At 39.4% G+C, this 22,200-nt stretch overlaps 1 protein-coding gene across 1 annotated transcript in view; it reads left to right on the forward strand.

The window, feature by feature from the left end:
* The window catches only part of DPH6 (diphthamine biosynthesis 6), a 54,602-nt gene that overhangs the window by 15,331 nt on the left and 17,071 nt on the right, over positions 1–22,200 (forward strand). The window contains exons 4-10 of the mRNA XM_063439523.1: positions 11,775–11,848; positions 13,732–13,850; positions 15,134–15,195; positions 17,146–17,240; positions 19,430–19,517; positions 20,698–20,830; positions 21,940–22,050. Of these exons, the coding sequence (XP_063295593.1) occupies positions 11,775–11,848; positions 13,732–13,850; positions 15,134–15,195; positions 17,146–17,240; positions 19,430–19,517; positions 20,698–20,830; positions 21,940–22,050 (682 nt within the window). The remainder of the gene's footprint in view (positions 1–11,774; positions 11,849–13,731; positions 13,851–15,133; positions 15,196–17,145; positions 17,241–19,429; positions 19,518–20,697; positions 20,831–21,939; positions 22,051–22,200) is intronic.

Raw genomic sequence — 22,200 nt, forward strand, 5'->3', positions numbered from 1 at the left:
ACGCAAAACGGGACTAGACCCGACAAGGCCGAAAAGTCTTACCCGACACAACCCCAGGCACACCTCATAGCCCCTTTGAACACGGTATTTACCACACAGATCAAGCTTAGACCCCTCACTAGACAACGAACTTGGCACAAAGCCCACCCTACCTCACCTGACCTACCTTCGGAACTACTACAGCATGTGAGAACCCTGACAACCAACCCACTGCAAAAGTGAACTCTTTTTAATATTCACAGTTAACCAAAGTTAACCAAAAAAAAAAAAAAGAGTGCAATGCTACCACGCACCACAACAAGATAAGCAATATTGTATTGATGTAAATTTAATGCAATAATAATCCATGTCCTCTTCAACATGTCTGTTCATCCTTGCACTACAAAAATAAAGAATTAAAAAAAAAAAAAAAGTGCTGTTTTAACACAATTAATTTTATTTCTATTCTTAAAATAGTCTTCAATGTACAAATAAACCATGGCGTAAAGACTCACAAAGAACCACCGTGAATTTTCGTACTCACCTACTCTCTCAACAAATCTTAGGAGTCTTTGTGTCATGGTCCGTTTGTACATAGAAGAGTGTTTTGAAGTTCATGGAAATAAAAGGAATTGTTTTAAAACAAAGATAACAGAACTTTTGACGAACATTTTCTTATTGCTGTTTGGTGCGGCATGTGGCCACGCTATACTGTATTTTACAGTTCTAATCATATTTGATACAGCATGACGAAGATCTAATCAATACAACTGTGAGTGGTATCACATCAGCCTCGTTGTTTTAATTTTTTTGCATATACTGACTTAAACCATGGTTCCTTTTGTCATCATTTTGATAAAAGTGAACTGTGTGCCATATTCTAAAATGGGTTTGAAAATGGTGCCAGTTTCTTGTTTCAGTAAAAAGATTACAATAAAATAAATAGTTTTATTTAAAGTTACACTGTATAGTATGTTTACACATACAAATATACAAGCAGAAAGTAAATGGAGTGTAGATTGTTTGAATAAAAATAAACAATTCTCAAGGTTATCACCTGGGATTAACTGTTAGATACAGCCGTTATTATTACTCAGTGGCCATTTAAATGCCCATTTTGAGTTATTATACCATCACACCACATGTTGACTGGTTCAGTCTTGCGTAAGGACTCACAGAAGATAAAAATGTTGGACTGCTGGTGGATAATCATTCATAAACTCGGTCTACGTCCAGTGAAAACGCCATGTATTTTTATTTTTACATTATTTTATTTTTTTCTTATTCTATTTTCAAGGTGTCATAAAATGCAGAATTAAACAGTGTGCATATGACTTCAACGTTCTGTTATTGTTCCTACACAAGGGGCAGCGCTGATATCATTTTAATCTTTTAGGGGGAGGCAAAGGAGGACAGCCTAGTTATTTGTAGAAAGGCATTTAGTAATTGGACAAAATAACAAAAATCCTGAATCCCAATTTGTTTGTCCATTGGTTCTTGCTATATTTGTCCACGATTTGTGTTCTTATTGTTCTTGCATTGTTTATCTTGCGGAGATTAAAAAGCCATATTAGAACACGATTCCTTCCTATTGATTCCGCAGTGTGACTTACTATTGGTCTGTCTGTATGAGTCAAGGATTGCGACTATTTAATATATTATAACCAGACATTGTATTGTATTCTTTTCCTTTTTTCATTTATGTATAGAGTCTCCCCACCCCACTTTTTTTTTTCTTCTTTTTCTTCTTTATATATGTGTTTTATTTGCTATAAATGTGATCCAGCAGCGCCCCCTACCGCCGTCCTCCTGTGATTGCTTCGTGCTATTTACTCTGAAATGAATACCATACTCTGCATTTAAGTTTCCCAATACAATAACGGTGCCAGGTACGGCGTTCTTATTCCAGTCTAAACAGCACGTCTGGAAATCTCACTAACCTAAAGATTATTCTGTTTTGTATTTTGAAAGTGTTTAAAAAAAAAAAAAAATTCTGGCATACTCCGCAACACAGCTACTTGAGCAGAGCAGCTTTTATATGTCTTTAAGGTTTTTTTTTTTTTTTCTCATCCGTCTTCTCTGTTTGTACAAAACTTTTTTTTATTTTTTTAATGCGACCTGGATTTTCAGAAAACCTTTTTTTCTAATTTTAGGTTTTCACTTACATCATTGCTTTTTTTTTTTTTTGTCTTCTCTCTTGTCTCTCGTTCATTCTGTTGCTCTGTTTTTCCCCAGCCCTAGTCTCACTCCCAAGGCTGAAATGATTAAATTGAAGCCCACTTTAATTAGAACAGTGATGAACGCAGATTACTTGTAAGAGACGCAGCACAGTACGGCCCTTCCTTGGCTGGGAACAGGCTGTATAATTACAATCCTGGAACCAAAGGCTGTGCAGCAATTTCTTTCCCTGACACTTACAGGAAATGCTTATTTTTACAGTAAAAGCTTCGCTTTATCACATCCTTGCCTGTCGGACTGGCAGAATGTTGAGGAGAGTAAGAGTTAAACCATAATGTGGCATATTTTTACTTATTTTTTCCCCCTAATTTTGAGCCTGAACTTTTCCATGCTGCACTATGGCTATCCAACTAGATTAACCTCGCCCTATATTTTTATTTAAACTCTGCCCTATTTTATCTGTGCAACATTTAATATACTTATCTAATATAATTTCGGTTATTTTTATGTAGGATTTATTTGTCCACAGATCATCCTTCCTTAAAATGCGATAGGCAGCATTTAGGCGCCTTGTACCAGGTACCGACCAAGTCCCTTTAGCAATATTTATTATAAAGAAGGTCGGGTGCAATTGCTCATTAGTGATGCTTTCTTATCCCATCAATGATCTTCAGCAAATTCGCTTGAATTAAACCTTAATCATGGCGCAATAAAGTATCACTCTTAAGTAGTTCCAGGAATTCCTTATGTTAAATGTAGGCTACGTTTTGATGTACACCGTTAAAGTAAGAGCAAGTGTGATTTAGGCTCATTGCTGTTGTTTTTGTAGAGACTCATCTTGCCTACTATTTCCTTCCCATTTGAACAGATCAGACATGGCGAAATTCTGATAATAGTGGCTACATCTGTCTAATTTCTTTAACACAGGAATAGAGCAACTGATTATTAAAGGTATTCGTTAAAGGAACACTATAGTCACCTAAATTACTTTAGCTAAATAAAGCAGTTTTAGTGTATAGATCATCCCCCTGCAATTTCACTGCTCAATTCTCTGTCATTTAAGAGTTAAATCACTTTGTTTCTGTTTATGCAGCCCTAGCCACACCTCCCCTGGCTATGATTGACAGAGCCTGCATTGAAAAAAAACAGGTTTCACTTTCAAACAGATGTAATTTACCTTAAATAATTGTATCTCAATCTTTAAATTAAACTTTAATCACATACAGGAGGCTCTTGCAGGGTCTAGCAAGCTATTAACATAGCAGGGGATAAGAAAATCTTAATAAAACAGAACTTGCAATAAAGAAAGCCTAAATAGGGCTCTCTTGACAGGAAGTGTTTATGTAAGGCTGTGCAAGTCACATGCAGGGAGGTGTGACTAGGGTTCATAAACAAAGGGATTTAACTCCTAAATGGCAGAGGATTGAGCAGTGAGGCTGCAGGGGCATGTTCTATACACCAAAACTGCTTCATTAAGATAAAGTTGTTCAGGTGACTATAGTGTCCCTTTAACGTGTAGTGATCCATACATCCCGATACTTCTCTCCACTGTAAAGTAAAAATAGATTCTTTGGTTGAGTTCTTTTGTTTACATGGAGCTGTCGATAAACACTTTTATACAAGTATGTGTACAAAAACAAACCCAGGTTTCATAGCCTATATGTCTTAAATTATGAATATGATATAAAACCTCAATTTCTACAGCAAGTGCAAGATAGGGTTGCTAAAAGAACAACTCTATAGTAGAGCAGGAGAACCAACTATAGGAGGGTTCTACTGCTCCCCGTCACTCAATCCATGTCATCAACCCCTATGCTTAGACTTTACTGACATGTGTGAAGGTGATAGCATTTCTGCTATTGTAATGTATCGATAAAATGTAATGCTCTTTAATTTCAACCTACGTATAATAAGACAGAGAAGTAGTGGTTTTATTCTCTTTGATAAAAATAAATGAACACATTAAAAAAAAAAAAAAAAGCTCCTGGTGGTACGTCGCCACAAGCGTTGGTGGTCCTTCAGCTTCCGTGGCAAATGCAGGGGTATTATATCCCCGGTGGGCTTACGCCCAGGTGGGCCTGATGGAGTAATTCCAGAGGTGACCCGCTCACCTCCCGCTGGTGGGTGCTGTGTCCTTCCTCCTGTGACTGGTCTCTGCTCCACGAGCCTCCAGTTTCGCCCAGAATCTTGCAAAGAGCAGATCCACTTTATGTAGTAGTCGCTCAAAGGGTTCTGGCATGGTACACGTCGGTTGTGTTTTGCTAGGCTATGTGAAATCAAGCGCGGCCGCCATTTTAGGCGTGATTGCTTCAGCTTGAGTATGTAGCAAGGCAGCAGTGTATAGCCAGCTGAAATATAAGCAGTATGGCAGGGGTAACCCGGGATGACCCCCACTGGTCCAAAGAGGGGGGGACACAGCTTGGTCCAAGTTTTCACACCGCTGGGTGAAGGACTTGGAGAGCAGTCGACTCTCCGCAGCCCACACTTGTGTAGGCCGCAAGCCTCGATGTCAGCGTTCCGATAGAGTAAGCACTGAATTTTAGTATCCCCGGGTGCACCGTCGTCCCCTTGACTAGGAGATTGTCGGCACCGGTCCGGGTGAGCAAGTGGCTCGGGTTTATCGTCGAGTACCTGACCCAGTTTGTGGAGCTCAGGCGATGCACGTCTTGTCAGCTTGGCATCCAGGCTCCACCCCCGAGCACCTATAATGCACTAAATCAGATTGCATTTTAACCCCTTAAGGACACATGACATGTGTGACATGTCATGATCCCCTTTGATTCCAGAGGTTTGGTCCTTAAGGGGTTAAATAGTGCTAAAGCACAAAACCCGTTAGGCTGTTTAGTTTCTCCATCTGCCCCATTTCCTGTGATATATTTATTTTTACCTATAATAAAGGATTTGCAAAATGGTACAATATTTGGATAAGGATGTTTGCTTGGCATTCCCCTTTTTGGGGGTCCGACATAATTTTGCTACTGTTGCTGTGAACCACAATTAGCAGGTTTCACAACGGTTGTATGTAAGATTCTACAGGTAGTATGCTGCATTTGTGGCCAATTGACTTGCCAATATGGTCTCAAGCCACTCATTACTTTGCTTTATATGCTAGCCAGCCTGGATATTCAAGAGCATGCCAGTCTGGCAACTGTGACAATCTGCAGATGCCAAGTTAACCCGTATGTCCTTAAGTCTCCTCAGTGGCTAATTATCAGGAAAGTCATAACTACACTATGTCGTCATATATTTAATTCACCTTCTGTTGTGCCACGTACGCACTGTTGATCTTTTTTCCATTATAAAATATTATTGAATGGTTACACCAGTGACTTCTGAGCACCTGCAGCCAAGGTAGACTGAAGCAATGACTCTTTAACCAGCTTCTCTAGAAAGATACCAACCACAAGACTTAGATGATCTCATAGAGTATGTAGACCAAATCAATTTTATATTAAGACAGACTCACAAGTAGAAATACTATTAGCCTGCTAGCCTTGTCCTTTAATTTGTACCTTTCAACTATTTTCCATCATGCAGTCAGGATTCTTGAGTTTATCAGATGAAGAGAAACATGGAGTTCCGAAATAAGTGTTTTTTAGGTTAACTACAGCATTCTTTTTATGTGCAGCCACACATCCCCTTCTCAGACCTTATTGATACATGGGAGGCATGTCAAGGAGACTATAGGTTATATGCAAGTGTCCTCAGTAGGTTATGTCACTAGATTTCTCTATATTGAAAGTCAATTTTGTGGCCTCAGTCTATAGCCCTAAAGCTATTACACAATTTCCTAAGCGTTGTCAATTAATAGCAGCACTTCCTACAAAACCAACCAAAGATAGTCTACTCTCTTACAGATCTCACCATGAGAGGAGCTGATCGTGTCAACAGACCTCTCGAATTAGTGTCTGCACTCTCCACCCAGAGGTGTCTGTACCATAATACTCAGCTGAACTCTACTTAGGGTATGAGTTATAAATGACCCCTTACCCTTACATTTATAACTGATATTTTTTTTAGACATCTAGTCCAGCAGAGCTCGATTCTGATCCCGAAAACACGCATTTTTTTATGGCCATAGTGAAACAGAGATATCTCATATAGCGGGGGGTTTCTGTTCATTGTCCATAGTTCCACCACCGAGGCAAGAAACAAAATATAACAGACGTCGAGTGCAGAGCTTCCCCCCTCTCTTTTATATATGCATATTTGATTGTAGTGATAAGAGTCTGTGGGTAAGCAGGTAGAAACGGATACTGCAACAAGTAGTTTTACCCACCGTTACTGACTTGCAGAGTCTGCCACGGGTTCCCAGCTGAGATCACCAATCCTGATGATCAACCATAGGGAAGCATTTGGAGGCTAGTGTGCATGCACAGGAACTCACCACACTGCGACATTCATCATCTCCCAATACAGATGCACTAAGTCAAGCATCTCTGTGGGGAGCTTACAGTGCTGTTCTTGCAATCTTTGCAGGACTGAACCAAGGAATGTGGCATTCTAAAATAATGTAAACACTGCCTTTTCTCAGAAAAGTCAGCATTTACACTGCTCAGCCTTCAGGGACAGTCTAAATGCCCCAAAACTACTTCATTAAACTGTAGTGGTTCTGTTGACTACAGTGTTCCTTTAAAAGCCCGTAGTCCTACACTACAAGCCAGGCCTTAAAGAACTTCAAACCTAAATCATAGTGTAGAGACTCTCAACATCACTAGTTACTAGCAAATAACCATCTTTCCACTGAGTGTTATTATTTATGATTTAGGTTTGAAAGCTGTTGAGTGATTTTATTTAGATACGGATCCGCTTCAAATTCGTTTTATTTTAAAGGGTATATCTTTTATTCTTCGTAATAATTATTTTTGGTTTCATCATAATTTTTTTTTCTCCGGTTTTCTTGTATTGTAATGGGGACGAAGTTCGCGCCCAGTTATGCCAACCTCTTTATGGCCCATTGGGAAGATGACATTATTTATGTGGGGGAGGAATGGCTGGGTGGCAGGCTTGGTCCTCTATCTCGGGTACATTGATGATTTCTTTTTTATTTGGGATCGTGGTCTGTAGACTTTTGAGGTATTTTTGACACATCTAATTAGTAACAGTCGGGGAATTTGTTTAAAAACTCTTATAATAATACTAAAGTGCAGTTCTTAGATTTGAAAATGTATATTGCTTAGGAGAAGATTAAAACAAAAACGTTCTTCAAGACTGTCGATGTAAACAGCTACATAGATATGAGTAGCTGTCATCCTACTCCTCGGCTCAATAACAGTCAGTACAGTTACGCTGGTGTTCACTGTCTCCACGCTCTGCCTGAAGACGCTCAAGGTTTCACATAGAGATGCAAATATTCAGTCCATCTCTATGAAAAGATGTTGATTGGCGTATTGCTGCATTTTGCCACGCATGCGCAATAGCCTCCAAAGCATTGGCTTGGCTGAGCTCGTCAAGATTGATAATCTCAGCCATGGAGGTGGAGCAAGACTGGCACAGCGTGAGAAAATATTACCCATTTCCTATAGGGTCGTCAGATCTGATGATCTCAGCCAAGGAGGCGAAGCAGTGCAGGGCCAGCTGATACGAGACCAGCAAGGCACTGGAAATAATGTGAGTAAAATGACCGTTTACTCCTCTGACAGGGGGTGCGGATTGAGGACCTAAATATCGCTTTTACAACTATAGTGTAGTGTTTTTTTAAAGGACCACTATAGTGCCAGGAAAACAAACTCGTTTTCCTGGCACTATAGGTTCATTAGGCACCCCCTCCCACTGACCACCTACCATTCTCCAGTGCTGTGTTCGCTCTGCACTGGGGAATTCTCCTCCCTCTGCCGACGTCAGCTCAGAATGCACATGCGCGGTAAGAGCCGCACCTGCATTTAAACCGCCCATAGGAAAGCATTACTCAGTGCTTTCCTATGGATGTCCAGTGTCTTCTCACTGTGATTTTCACAGAATCGCGGAAGAATCGCGGAATCGCGGAAGCTCCTCTAGCGGCTGTCAATGTGACAGCCACTAGAGGCTGGATTAACCCTTAGTGTAAACATAGCAGTTTCTCTGAAACTGCTATGTTTTCAGCTGCAGGGCTAAAACTAGAGGGACCTGGCACCCAGACCACTTCATTGAGCTGAAGTGGTCTGGGTGCCTATAGTGGTCCTTTAAGGGACTATAGTTGTTCCAGTTTTCAATATGGTGTCTGAGGCATTGATTGTTCGAGTGCATCACTAGAACCTTGTGACACGATGTTGCTGAGGTCATGTGATTCAGACTTACATAGAAGATGGATGTACACCCTTTGGCCCTGATGGTCACATGATGCTGAATAAGGCAGAACACCTGGAGGAAGGGACAGACTCATCAAATGGACCCTATATATACTGTTATTTGGACTGGACTGGATACTATATGCTCTTAATGAAAACCTCTTGGTTGTGCTTTTGGAAAGCTTAATATTGGTGATTCGCTATGAAACACTGCACATACTGAGTTTAACCCCCCTCTTTGCTGAAGGAGGTGTAACTCCTTCTGTGGTAGCATCATAGGAACGTAATCAGCCAGGAACTGGCTTATTCTGTGCGTGCCTTTCATTGGCTGGAAGTGATCAGTAGACGCTGTGAGCTAGTAAACGACAATGGGAGAAGCCTGGAATCAAGTCACCAAACCTGTAGGGAGCCTCCGTGCACTGCAGGGTCCCACGTAAGTGGGTAAAACCATTTTAAACTGTTTTTCTCCATTACCAGGGATCAGGCCAGGGTAAAGCTGGCATCATAACCACTACAGCAATCTGAAGTAGTTATAGTGCTTGGTGTAACACTTTTTAAGATCATTTGCACTGCACACGGTATGTATCGATGGTTTGTTCATTGTACATTTCTCCATCGATAAGCATGTTATCTAAGAGTATATTTCTATCTTAATTTAACTGTAACTATGTAGCAATTTATGCTTGAAAAATGGCACCATTCCTTTTGGCAGGTAAGTGGTTAAGAAGATTGCTAATTTGATCCCCAAGCCATCAGGAAGCTTTACACATGCTGTAACATCATCCGGATGTCTTATTTTGTTCGCTGTTTCCAAATCTTAATAACAAATCCTTTTTTTCCCTCCACCCTCTCCCTTCTCCCGCCTCCCCCAGGCTGTTTGTGTTTCTGACTTGACGATTATTTCATTTATTTCTTTATCTGATTAACTGACACATTGGGATCAAGTCAGACAGAGACCCCCTGAGGGTGCACACCGATTTCATTTAAAGAAAACTAGAAAGATTTGCACTACGCACCACGTTTAATGGTTGTGTTTATCAGGCAGAGAAAAATTACCTACATCTCAACGGGGGTGGGAGCGGGTTTAACCTAAGGACTCATAGTTTAAGAAAATTGATAATAGCTTTAAGGCAATTTACTGTTAAAGTTTTTTTTCTCATTAATATTACATTTCCGCCTATAATTATAGCCTGTGTCATTCACCAATTAAACTCTAAAATGTTATTGCAATTTTTTTTTTTCTTTCCTGGTCGATTCGATGTTTGGGAAAGTATTAGTGAGGATGGGAATAGGATAACAAATGAGTATGGCTGTGATTCTTAATTCATTTTTATCTGAGCAATGCAGTATTTTAAAGAACTAGTGGAATTGATGAGCGTGAATCTTACGAAGCAGCCTCAGTTGTACTGCAGTTTAGAGGTAGATAGAGAACGAGACCAGATGAACTTTGGATATAGGAAGAAGGTGGAAACCCTTTGGCTTTGTAGAAGGACAGTACACTTACGTTTTCCAAAAAAAAAAAAGACATTTTGTAACGAAATCTAAGAGGCATTGACTCCTTTGTATATCTAGGACAGGCATAGGCAACCTTCGACACTCCAGATGTTCTGGACTACATCTCCCATGATGCTTTGCCAGCATTATGGATGTAAGAGCATTATGGGGGATGTACTCCACAACAACTGGAGTGCCGAAGGTTGCCTATCCCTGATCTAGGACATCAAATTGTAAGAGATATGTAACATCTGTATATTTATATCAGAAGTTTCTGAGTTATTGTGTTTTTCAGTTGCCTTGTCTTCTACTGACGTATCCTCTATGATTGGCTTTGACTTTCTCAAGTTTATTCCATTGTATAACTTTAGTATGAACAAGGATGAGCCTCCTCTCTAGTTCTAAGGCTGTATTAGTTGTCCAGTTTCAGACAAGCTTTTGTCTTGCCTTATGCCGTGCCCACTTCTGTTCTCGTGTCCAGTATTTTCTGCTTTCTCCCTTCAGTCCTCACTCTGCACCTGTCTCCTGCTTGCAATATGTTGTGTTTTAGTCTAGCCATATTCATTAGTCACAATGGCCATATACAAAGTCCCGGCGAAAGAAAGATCCAAAGGACTCAACCAGCAGGAGACATCTTTCAAGCTGTTATGTCCACTGGTGCGTCAACACGTGAAAAAAGGATATAGATCCTATGCTCTATGTTCTCCACTAAATATGTACATTTGCCTTGATGCCTTTAAAAAAATACATAATGAAAACTGCATTGCTTTATCTTTTTAAACATTAAAGTCATTCTCTATTTCCTACATGTCACCTTGTGTGAAATTTAAATTTTTGTATTACTTACCCCCTTCTGGGTCGGGTAATATTCTCTCTGAAATACATTTTCCAAATATTTTCGCATGATAAACTATAGGTATGGGAGCAGTCTTCAGCTTATTGGCTTGATGTAGGTAGGTGTACATTTTATTGATTTATAGATAGACGTGGGTATTTATAGATATTGCGTAGTGTTGTCACCCTAATTTCCATGCATTTGTGAAGATGAGCTTATTCATTTTTAACGGCAGTTGCCTTAAAGGGGCACTCCAGGCACCATAACAACTGAGTATAAATAAAGTAGTTATGGTACAAGGAGGAACCCTGACACAGTCTTACATTAAAGGGTACCCCAATTAATGATAGCCTTTAACGCTATCTTTCTGAATCTCAGTTTCAGGAAGCGTGGAGTGCCGTCAGGCAGGGGCGATGCTGATTTGCTGTCAGGTGACTGCCCTTTCATAAAACTGGCTTAAAAAGAATCTATAATCTTCAAACTAGTTTTACGAATGTGGAGTCAGCCAACCTGCGGCACCCCTGCCTGGCGCCAGCTCGCGCATCCTGAAACTGAAATTCAGAAACCAGATGCCGCCCGGTGGTCCAGAGGATCGGCGCTGGTGCCTCACTTTAAGGTTATTGATTGTTCATTTATATAAAGTTGTTATGGTATCTAAACTGTCCCTTTAACTTTGCAGAGTAGTAGGATGGAGATGAGGGACCAGAGGCAACTTAATATATTTTCTTAGCAGACAATGTTTGAAAATATGTGTTACCTTGTTACTGCAAATGTGCACACAATATTTTTGTTTACTTGTGGATTATTTTGCTTTGGCTTTGTTTTATCATATTTTAGGTTTTTTTTTGTGTTTGCGGTAAAATTAAATAATAATTATTAAAATGTATAGTGGTATTAGGTAATTAGAAAGATGATTTAAGTGTTGACAGCTGTATATAGACCCAAATACATACTTAAACATTGTACATTTAGCTTTTACTAATTGTGTTATTAACTACACTGTGTCTCTGGCTGTTTTGCAGGAGAAGGAGTCAGTGGATTCTGTGTCTGTGGGAGCTATCTTGTCAGAGTACCAGCGAGTACGAGTGGAGAATGTGTAAGGTCATTTCAAATCTATCATCAAGGGGGCACTGTAGTCAGGCTTGAATGTATATTGTGTGTATTAAAGTGACAATAGACCATGGATGTGTCACCACAAGCACATGCTCTTGATGAAGTCCCTTGTAAGAAGTAGGCTTGTACCAACAGCATTAGTACCTATCAGATAGCCAGCGGCACTCCATCTGTATTTTTTTCCAACATTTTAGAAATTAGGGAAATGTAATCAGAATCAATTATTTGGACATATTGCTGTTTTTCCCCACTACTATGATTTTTTATAACTTTGTTCTTTATGATTGCATTATGCACTTACGGAGTATTTATTTGTGTTGTGCAGCTATATACACTACATGACCAAAAGTATTGGGACACCTGACCATTACACCAACAGGGACTTTTATGACATTCCCTTCTAAATATATGAACATTAATATGTAGTTGCCCCCCCCCCCCCCCCCCCCCTTGCAGCTATAACAGCTTCCACTCTGCTGGGAAGGCTTTCCACAAGACTTTGTAGTGTTTCTGTGAGATTCTTTGCCCATTCATCCAGTAGACTATCTGTGAGGTCAGGCAATCATTTTGGATGTGAATGTCTGGCTCACAATCTCTGTTCCACTCCACCCCAAAGGTGTTCTGTAGGGTTGAGGTCAGGGCTCTGTGCGGTACAGTCATGTTCTTCCACACCAAACTCATCCAACCATGTCCTTATGGACCTTGCTTTGTTCATTGGGGCACAGTCATGCTGGAATAGAAAAGGGTTTTCCCCAAACTGTTCCCACAAATTTGGAAGCATAGCATTGTCTAAAATGTCATGGTATGCTGAAGCATTAAGATTTCCTTTCCCTAGCCCAATCCCTGAAAACCAACCCCATACCCTTATCCCTCCTCCACCAAAGTTTACAGTCGGTCCAATGCAGTCACACAGGTAACATTTTCCTGGCATCCATCAAACCAAATTTGCCCATCAGACTGCCAAACAGAGAAGCGTGATTCATCACTCTGCAGGATATGTTTCCACTGCTCCCGAGTCCATTGGCGGCGTGCTTTACACCACTCGATCAGACACTTGGCAGCGTACTTGGTGATGTGAGACTTGCATGCAACTCCTTGGCCATGGGCAATGATGGTGCAACTAGGTTGTCTGGTTGAGTTTGCTTACATACCATCAAAAATCTGTTTCTATATGTTATGCTTACTGTGTATTTCACACATTGGAGCCAGAATATTAAATTTGCTACAAAGACGCCATCGTAGAGTAGTTTCCAATGACATTTATTATATGGCTTGAAAGTCCAGTGGCCCTGTCGTTTTTATCATGTAGTGTAAAATATTGCTATTTTGTAGATATGGCATTGTGTTCATGCGCACACCTCCAGATGGGTAGACATCCTAACACCCACTAGAGGGTGATTCCAGGTCTGTAACCAAATCAGACTCAGTTTTGTGATGTTTCGATCTAGGTGGCTTTGGGAAAATAAGATGTAATGCTACAGTCCAATGTCATCACAGCCTGGTCATCAAAGTTCGTCAGCCGGCATGGACGGGCATGCCTGTGTAGATTTAGTTGCTCCCTCCAGGTTGCTCCTGTTGCCAGTAATTAAGTGGCAAATAAAATTTTGGAAAAGGATTTAAAAAAAACCAAAAAAACAGATTGTTATGATGGCTAGGAATATAAAATGTAGGAATATTTTTTGAGTGAGAGGCATCTTTCTTAATATTCCATATCTGTATTTATATAAAAAAAATGTATTTCATATATTCTGTACTGCAGGTTTTCCATTTGTCGGTGAGTATAAAATCTCACATGTTACCCTGTGCAGTCGAGGTATTTTCCTATTAGGAAATTAAGTGCGTGTTTCTTGCTTTCCTCTTCTTTAGATGTCAGCGGCTTGGTCTTCAGCCACTTGCTTACCTTTGGCGTCGGAGGCAGGATACTCTGCTGGATGAGATGATTTCCCGAGGTCTGCAAGCCATCCTCATCAAGGTAGCTGCATTTGGTAAGAGGGAGGTAGCTGAGTGTTAGCAGAAATATACATTGTATCGTCTGATCTTCTCTGCCCGATGTCTTTGTTTGTTTTTTTGTTTCTCTCAGTGTTCTTGATACATTGATATAATAGACAATTAACAATAAAACCAATTATTTCGATACACGATTATTGGCTTACTGGTGCTTTATCCATTTTGCCCTTAAATACTGGAAGCGAGTATAAATTCTGCCGCCCTCTGACACTGTTATAATTAGTATCTCCTGTAATGTCCGAAAGCAAGTCCCCCTTTCTGGTTTGGCAGGTGAGCGTATGCGTCTCCTGATTATTGCTGTTCGTTCCTATTAATATGAAGGTGTAAGTGTTGCAGGAATGTGTTAATCTGTCTGGACCTGTCTGCTAATGGATACATTTCCCTCCAAGATATTCTTTCCTTGGCTCCTTAACCCCTTAAGGACCAAACTTCTGGAATAAAAGGGAATCATGACATGTCACACGTCATGTGTCCTTAAGGGGTTTAAACATGTTTTCCAACGTTCCATAGGAAGTAGTGTGATCAGCTTCTTAATTGCGATTCTTGTGCCCGTTTAGTTTGCCCATGCTGTGCCGGATTCAAAATGTACATCCAACATACAGCATCGGCCCACAAGTCTGTCCTCTGTATCAATGATTCCACGGCCTAAAATAAGATTTGTCATTCTCTTCCAACGTGTATGTATGTGCGTGTGTGTGTATATATATATATATATATATATATATATGTATAGAAACACATAAATTGTTTGCTTGTCATACATATATACACACACACACACACACACACACTATACAAGACTAGTAAATAACATGTATACACAAACATAGTTTATGTGTAACAGATACAGGTTTGTTTGTTTGTCTTCTTTGCTTACATTGAAAAATTGCTTAAACATATTTTACATGAATAGATTTACATATTACCCTTTGGTAGTTCTCACTGCTAATGATATTCAACAGAACAGGTGAATGTGTTTGCTGAGGGGAATGGCATTAGAATTAGTTATGAGAGGCCAACCTCTTTAATATCGGATATGCAGTAAACCAGGCACCCAGGGATCGTCTTTGAGGAATTTATGTCATACCATATAGTCAGCATTTTGACTTTTCCCAAGCTTTTTCTAGTAGACCTCTGTGTACCAGATTTCTTGGGAAATATGATGTCGGACAAACTTCTGCACAAAAGGAGAGGTGCAGCTCTCTTATTGGAGTGTCCCTTTATGTTACCCCTGCTTAAACCTTATGTATATTATTTTTAGGCTTGGATCCAGTTAAACACCTCGGAAGGACATTGGAAGAGATGAGACCTCAATTACTGAAAGTAATGCTATGCATGTTGCAGCTGTCTTTATACATTGATTTCATGTTTCTATAAAAATAAAAATCACTCCGCGCTTATTAAAGGGACATTCGAAGCAGAAAAAAAATAATGAAGTGAAGTGGTTTTGGTGTTTAGATCATATTTCTGCAATCTCTGCCATTAAGAAGTTAAATCACTTAGTTTGTGCAGCCCTAGGCACGCATGATGTGATTCACACAGCAACACTATACACCTCCGTGAAAAGAGACCAGATGTTTTGCTTCCCTTATTGCACAGTGTGTTTAATTTAGAATTTATTTTCTCCTGCTCTGTTAATAGCCAGTGGGAACTTGTAGGAGCCTCCTGTGTGTGAATAAAGTTAAATTAACAGAACAGAAAATAAGAACTTCTGAAGTAAACACACTGTGCTGTACTGTGATTGAAAAATAAAACCATTTTTTTCATGGAGGATGCGTGGCTATAGATAAAAAAAAACAGAAACAAAAGTGTTTTTGCTTCTATATGGCGGAGAATTGACCAGTGAGACTTCAGTGGCTTGATCTATACACTATAACTGCTCTATTGAGCTAAAGTTGTATTGATGCTTAGTGTAATTTTAAATGATTCCATTTACTTGAGTCAAACAGTTTAGAGGATATGTCTGCAATTTCAGGCAGACTTCTTCTTCACCAGGAAGAGACATTCATTTAGGAACATTTCATTCTGGACTTTTTTCCATAATACCCTGTTCAGCAGCAGTATATGAGATAGGTATTATTCCCCCATTAGGGGTAGGATGGGATAATCTGCTCTGTTAATGGATTGATCTTCCAGAAATAACATTTGTGGCTGTCTCACAGTGGAGGCTGGAGCTACATGCTCCAAACTAAAGGTCATTAAAAAAAATCTTGAAAGATAATGAGTTTGAAAAGCGAGACTGAATGTACAGGGTCCTTGCACCATTACCACTTCAGCAAGCCAGGAATGCCAAAGTAGTCTGCAAAGAGTGATGGTTGATATGTGCACATCATTTAGGGGTCTATTCAGTAAACATAGGGTTGAGATATTTTGACTTTTATTTGCAATATTTAGGACAAGATCTCCAGGTCATATTATTGGTACTGACCTTATTTTGCATCTGTTGGAGATTATTATTCCCAAGTAAATTGTTGACTTATAAACTTCTTGACAAGTTTAGGGATTGAACCCCTTTAATCTTCTGTGTAGTGTGTTGTATGTCTTGTGTTTTGTATCAGATTGGATATATCGTGCAGGCTTGAAACTGCTGACAAAAGTTGTTTTCTGTAGAGACAACTTCTTGTTGAAATTGAAATCTATTTGACACGGGGAAAAGTCCTATGTAAATGTGCTAATATGTGGGTTAGAAAAAAATAAATAATTTTTTTAGTTTTAAGACTTGTGAACAATGGATGAGCAAACTTGTCTAAATGGAATTTCTTGTCACAATGTGGATCAAGAAAAAAAAAATAAAAAAATGTAAAGAGCCGCAGATCTATATAATAATAAATCAGTGGCAACTCTTAAAACAATGAGAACAGATGTGTTTTTTTATTATTATAATTATTATATTTATTTTTTTATGACCGACAACAATATATTGAGGTTGCACACAGAGTGCGAACCACTATATTTCCCTGCAGTCTGTTCCAGGGATATTGGAGAATTTGTGTTTAACAGGGTTACTTACGTAAGCAAAAGTTCAAAGTGAATTTCGCATTAAAGGCCAGAGTAGCCAAACTGCAAGCTTAGCTGACTAAGAGAATTTTTCCAGTTCAGCTATCTTAACCTTAAATAAGCACTACTCATTAAATCCACCTTGAATTCTCTGTTTAGTGAATAAGCCTTTATGTGTTTAGCTATGTAAGTCTGCCAGTTAAACATCACGTTCTTTTTCGGCTACACAACTGTTTGCAGCTGTTGTGAACTCTAAACTTAAAATTTGCATCTCAGCTCTCTTCCCAGTATGGCATCAACGTTTGCGGAGAAGGAGGAGAATACGAGACCCTCACCTTAGACTGTCCATTGTTCAAAAAGAGAATCATTATGTAAGTCATGTGTTTTTTCTTTCTTTTTTATACACTTACAAGCTCTGTTAGTGGGCCATTTAATCTCTTTTGTAAGAAGTAAGGGATTGAAGACTGTGTGTTAGGTGAGAGACAGATGAGTGATTTTATGTGATCTGGGCATTTTGAGAGACAGAAAAGCATGCGTTGAGGTATGTATTCAGAAAAGTGAGACATCTCACCCCGAGTCACATATGAGTGTATCTTTAGGTGGTGATTTAATATTATGCAAATGTTGGTCCTTGTGTCTTGCAGAATATTAGATATTGACTAGATAAATATCTATTTGTGGTCAGTAACATATAAGCCGTGCAATTACATAATTTAATGGAACAAGTCGATAGTGGTGTGCCGATATCGGTGATACCAAGAGGTCCCCCCAGGTAGAATGTAGTTAAAGGAGAATGGTGAGGTGGGTGGGATGAATTGACCGACATGGCAAAGGTAAGTAGGGGGTGTGGGTTTTTATAGAAACGCTGACACCTCCCACAAGTTCAGGCCTTTAAACATGTGAGTTTCAAATTGTCATCTAGAGGCTTAATCCTACTAGCATTACATATAGGGTCAGTGTCTTAAATGTGTGCATTAAAGGGTTGGCATGTTTAATACTCTCATACATGTATAATAAGAGACAGGACGGGATTTGAGGTGAAACACTTGTGTCCTATGTTTATTGGATCAGCTGTAGGAATGTGTTGTATCCAGATATCTGTGTAGTAATCGTTTGAAGTATGTGTACCTTGATTGCCGATACTAGTAACACACCTGTCATGACTGTGTGTTAAATGACCAACAACCATATATTACGTGTTACATCTGAGTTATGGGTCCGAGAAAAGGTTCTGATGTTTGCAATGAGAATGGATAAGACACATGTTCTGATTGCTGTGAATTAGGAATATGTCTGTTTGCTTTCGGCATCCCACATCCATTATAGAATGGTATTGGAGTGTTTATCACTTGTATATCTCCTGGCTATTTATTATATCTCCAGTATTAACAAGCTCTCATTGTAGCTGCAGGCAACAGTACTGCAAGGCAATCTTTGTTTCCTGTCTTCTATATATAAAATCTGCTATATTATATATTTATCGCCCTTGTCCCTTTTTATCTAATTGATCAGCTTAATGTATGTAATCTGTTTTACGTGACATATATCAGTGAGCCCAGTTACTATTTATAAAAGGAAAAGTACTGCCTACAAATGAGATGGTTTGTATCAATAGAAATATCATGGTTTAAGGGTTTTACATTCTCTGTACTTTGGAAATTAAGTTTAAAAGAGACAAACTTTCTGTTGGCCTCAAAGCATAGCAGGAGAATTATCTAAATGTTCTGAAAAGTGTTTTATTTTTCACTCTCTGAGACGAGCATATTTTTTTTTAAAATTGTTTTAAAAGGTGTCTGTTTTACTCTAACGAAATTCTGCCATTTGTCTCCGATATATCCATTTCAGAAAAGAACAGAACAATTTTCTGGTAGACAAAGTGACGGAAAGATTGATACGATGTTGTATTGCTTCGAAAAATTGGCAAAAAGCAGCAGTTTAAAAAAAAAAGCTACAGATTTCATAAATTGTGCTCAATAAAAAAAAGGCTCAAATCTTTCTCTTGATGCATCTCCCCCTATAATGGGTCATTCTATCTATAGTATTATCTGGGTAAAATGTTATTTTGTCCCCACGTTGCTGCCCATCTTCCCTTTCTTGTGATGTCACTCTGGAACACCTTTTTGGATCTCCTGTGATGTCTTAACCTGGGATTTTACGCTAGAGCAGGGGTGCCCAAAAGATAGATTCCCAGATGTTTTACAATTACAGTTTCTGTAATGCTTTGCCTCTCTCAAGGCATGCATAGTTTTATGGGAGTTATAGTTCTACAACATCTGGCGGGCTACCTTTCTGGCACCCCTGATTTTGAGTATCTCATCATTTGCATGTGATGTCGTTCTGTAGCCTACGTGTTTGATAGCCTCTGATGTCATTCTTCCACATGCTGTGTTATCCTGTGATATCACTCTGGAGCTCTTTTACGCTGCCCTGTGATGTCATATAGCAACAAATCTTTTTTTTTTTTCCAGCCTATCTCTCTCCCTCTGTTACCCCTGTGATATTTCATTCCAAGTGGTTTTTGCCCAGTGCTCATTTTTTGATTTGTTTTTTTCTACTGCAGTGATTCCTCCGAGGTGGTGATGCACTCAAATGATGCTTTTGCTCCTGTCGCCTACCTTCAATTAGTTAAGCTCCATCTTGAAGAAAAAGTAGGTCATATAGGTTTTATAGAGTTCAATTCAAAACGCCTCACTGAAAACTGTCTCAATTACAACCTGTCTCTCTGTCTGTTTCTGTCTATCCATCTTCGTCTAATATCAAAAATGCAGACATTTTAATGCAAGAACGACAAGACAGCTAGCGCACACTCACATTTTGTAAGGGATGTTCTATCAAATGGAGACAGCTTCTTTAAAGGGACATAAGTCACCAAAACAACTTCAGCTTAATGAAACCGTTTTAGTGTATAGATCAGGCTCACTGCTCAATTCTCTGACATTTAGGAGTTAAATCACTTTGTTTGTGCAGCCCTAGGCACACTGCAGGGGTATGATCTGTACACTAAAACAACGTAATTAAGCTAAAGTTGTTTTGGCGACTATAGTGTCCCTTTAATGGCGGTAGCTACAGATGGGAAATATATCTTCCACTAATCTAGGGCAAACCTGATTCAAGATTAAAGGGTTACTCCAAACACCGTGACCACCTTCTGCTTTTAGAAGTGGTCATGGAGCAAGAAATTTGTATGTGCAGCATTTCTGCTTTTGTGCCCGAGGCTACTTACACCCATGGTACACCTGACTTAGGCAGCCTGGAATCCTATTCTGAGCTGCCTAATGTTAATTATGTCTAAAATTACATCTGTCGTAAACACTGGCGACTGACCTAACCAAAGCAGTGGACGTACATAATAAAAAATTATTATAATTTTTTAATAATACAAAAAAAACCTACTCTGTACTTCTGTGATGCAACTTTGCAGCTCTAAGGTGGTACAGCCGTGGGCATGCCCACTCACCTGCACAGAAATGCCATAGCTTGGCATGTCAATTAAAAAAAAAAAAACAACAGAGTTTTAAATTAATAGCACAGTCTATGGCTAACGTTTAACTAGCCTTTTTGTTGTGAAGAATTTCCACTAATGACAATTTTTGACTTTAACCCCTTAAGGACCAAACTTTGGGAATAAAGGGGAATCACGACATGTCACACATGTCATGTGTCATTAAGGGGTTACATTCTCAACATGTACTTGCAGTCACATCTGTTTAGATATGATATTAACCACATTATACTCTGTCGGAGGTCAAGTGATCTAAACACATTTAAATAAACTGCGAGCCGTGCAAATAGTTGTGGTTGATCTGACTCTGTTAACTGTTCTTCTAGGTTGGTGCCTTGGCTCTGGATGTGGACGGAGAATGCCCTTGTGTGGTTGAGTGCTGTACAGACCCTTTACCAGGTGTTGCAGAGCAGCAGCCTGTGATTTGGGCACCACACGGCCTGCCGTCAGTGCCATCATGTAGGTATTGCTCCTCTGTCTCACAACCCACATTAGATTCGTTATCCGTTTGTTGTAGATGGAGGTTTTGAAAATGGCGAGGGAGTGAGGGGAGTCTCAGACCACACGAATACCAGACATGTGGGCAACTCAGGAAATTGTAGGAAAGGACTCATCATATAAAATGTGGAAAATCCATGGTGATGAGAATAATAATAAAACCTTGTAAGTAACTGTGTAGATTCTAAAGGATCACCCTAAGCAACGTGACCATTTCATCTTACAAAAGTGTCTATGGTGCAAAAATCCATTCCCTGCAACCTTTCTTTTTAAAAATATTTCATTCTGGAGTTAATTGCCACCGCCTATTTTGTTTTTCTTCTTCTATGTGTAGAGCTATCTCCCTGGGCTTTCATTCAGCTAGCCAGAATTTCTCTTATCCTGGTCAAAAATATCACTCTTAAACTCCTTAATAAAAAAACAATTACGTTTTTAAACCTCTGTCTTTCCTAAGTTCCATACTGTAAAAAAACACACACAAGCTACTCTACTGGGAATTTATGTCTTATAAATGTCAGATCATCATGTGGAATATAACTCCTATCAACCCCATCCAGTGGTTGACTGAGCCTGATGAAGATTTTTAGTCGGCAACATATTTATATAGCTAGTCACCATATTTAAAATGGCAGTTGAACTACTATCGCCCTAGAGTAAAATTTTACTATTTTATATGAATCCCTAATCGCAATATAGCCACCAACGTATTGGAGAATTACCCTCAATACTTCCATAATGGAAGCATCTGATTGGTTAATTCACCACACCCAACATGGACGTGCTGGGCATAGAGGGGACGGGCCTTTTAGCTGTTCTGCAATTTTGCCCTGTAAGTCAGGTTTGAAGGGTTTCGGATATTTTAGTAAATTGTATTCTTGATCAAATGAGCCACCGGAAGTATATATCAATGCATATCTACACAATGATGTGAAAACCTAAAGCTGTATAGAGTCACGCTGCATTGTGTGAGATTCATCACAGCTTCATTCTTGCTGTCTTTACGTGGGTTTTTGAATCCAGTGAATTGCACTGCATCACTGTCTTACTGGTGATTTGACGTTTGTTTTTAGGTGAAATCAGTTACTCCCAGTCTCCTGGTGGATTCTTGTGGTTCCGTGGCATCATGTGCAGTGGGCAAAACGTATGTGATGCTTCTCAGAGAGGATTTTCGGCACTAAAAGGTATATATAGTTTTGGATATAATAAGTTATCAACTTCTGTCTTTCTGTCTGCTCTGTATAGTCTAATCGGTCTTATTTATCACACTCTCTAATCTAGAGTCTGCCCAATATTAGTGGCTGTTGGAATCTAAGGTCTGCAGCTGCCAACAT

Source organism: Pelobates fuscus, chromosome 13, assembly GCF_036172605.1.
Source record: "Pelobates fuscus isolate aPelFus1 chromosome 13, aPelFus1.pri, whole genome shotgun sequence".
NCBI lineage: Eukaryota > Metazoa > Chordata > Amphibia > Anura > Pelobatidae > Pelobates > Pelobates fuscus.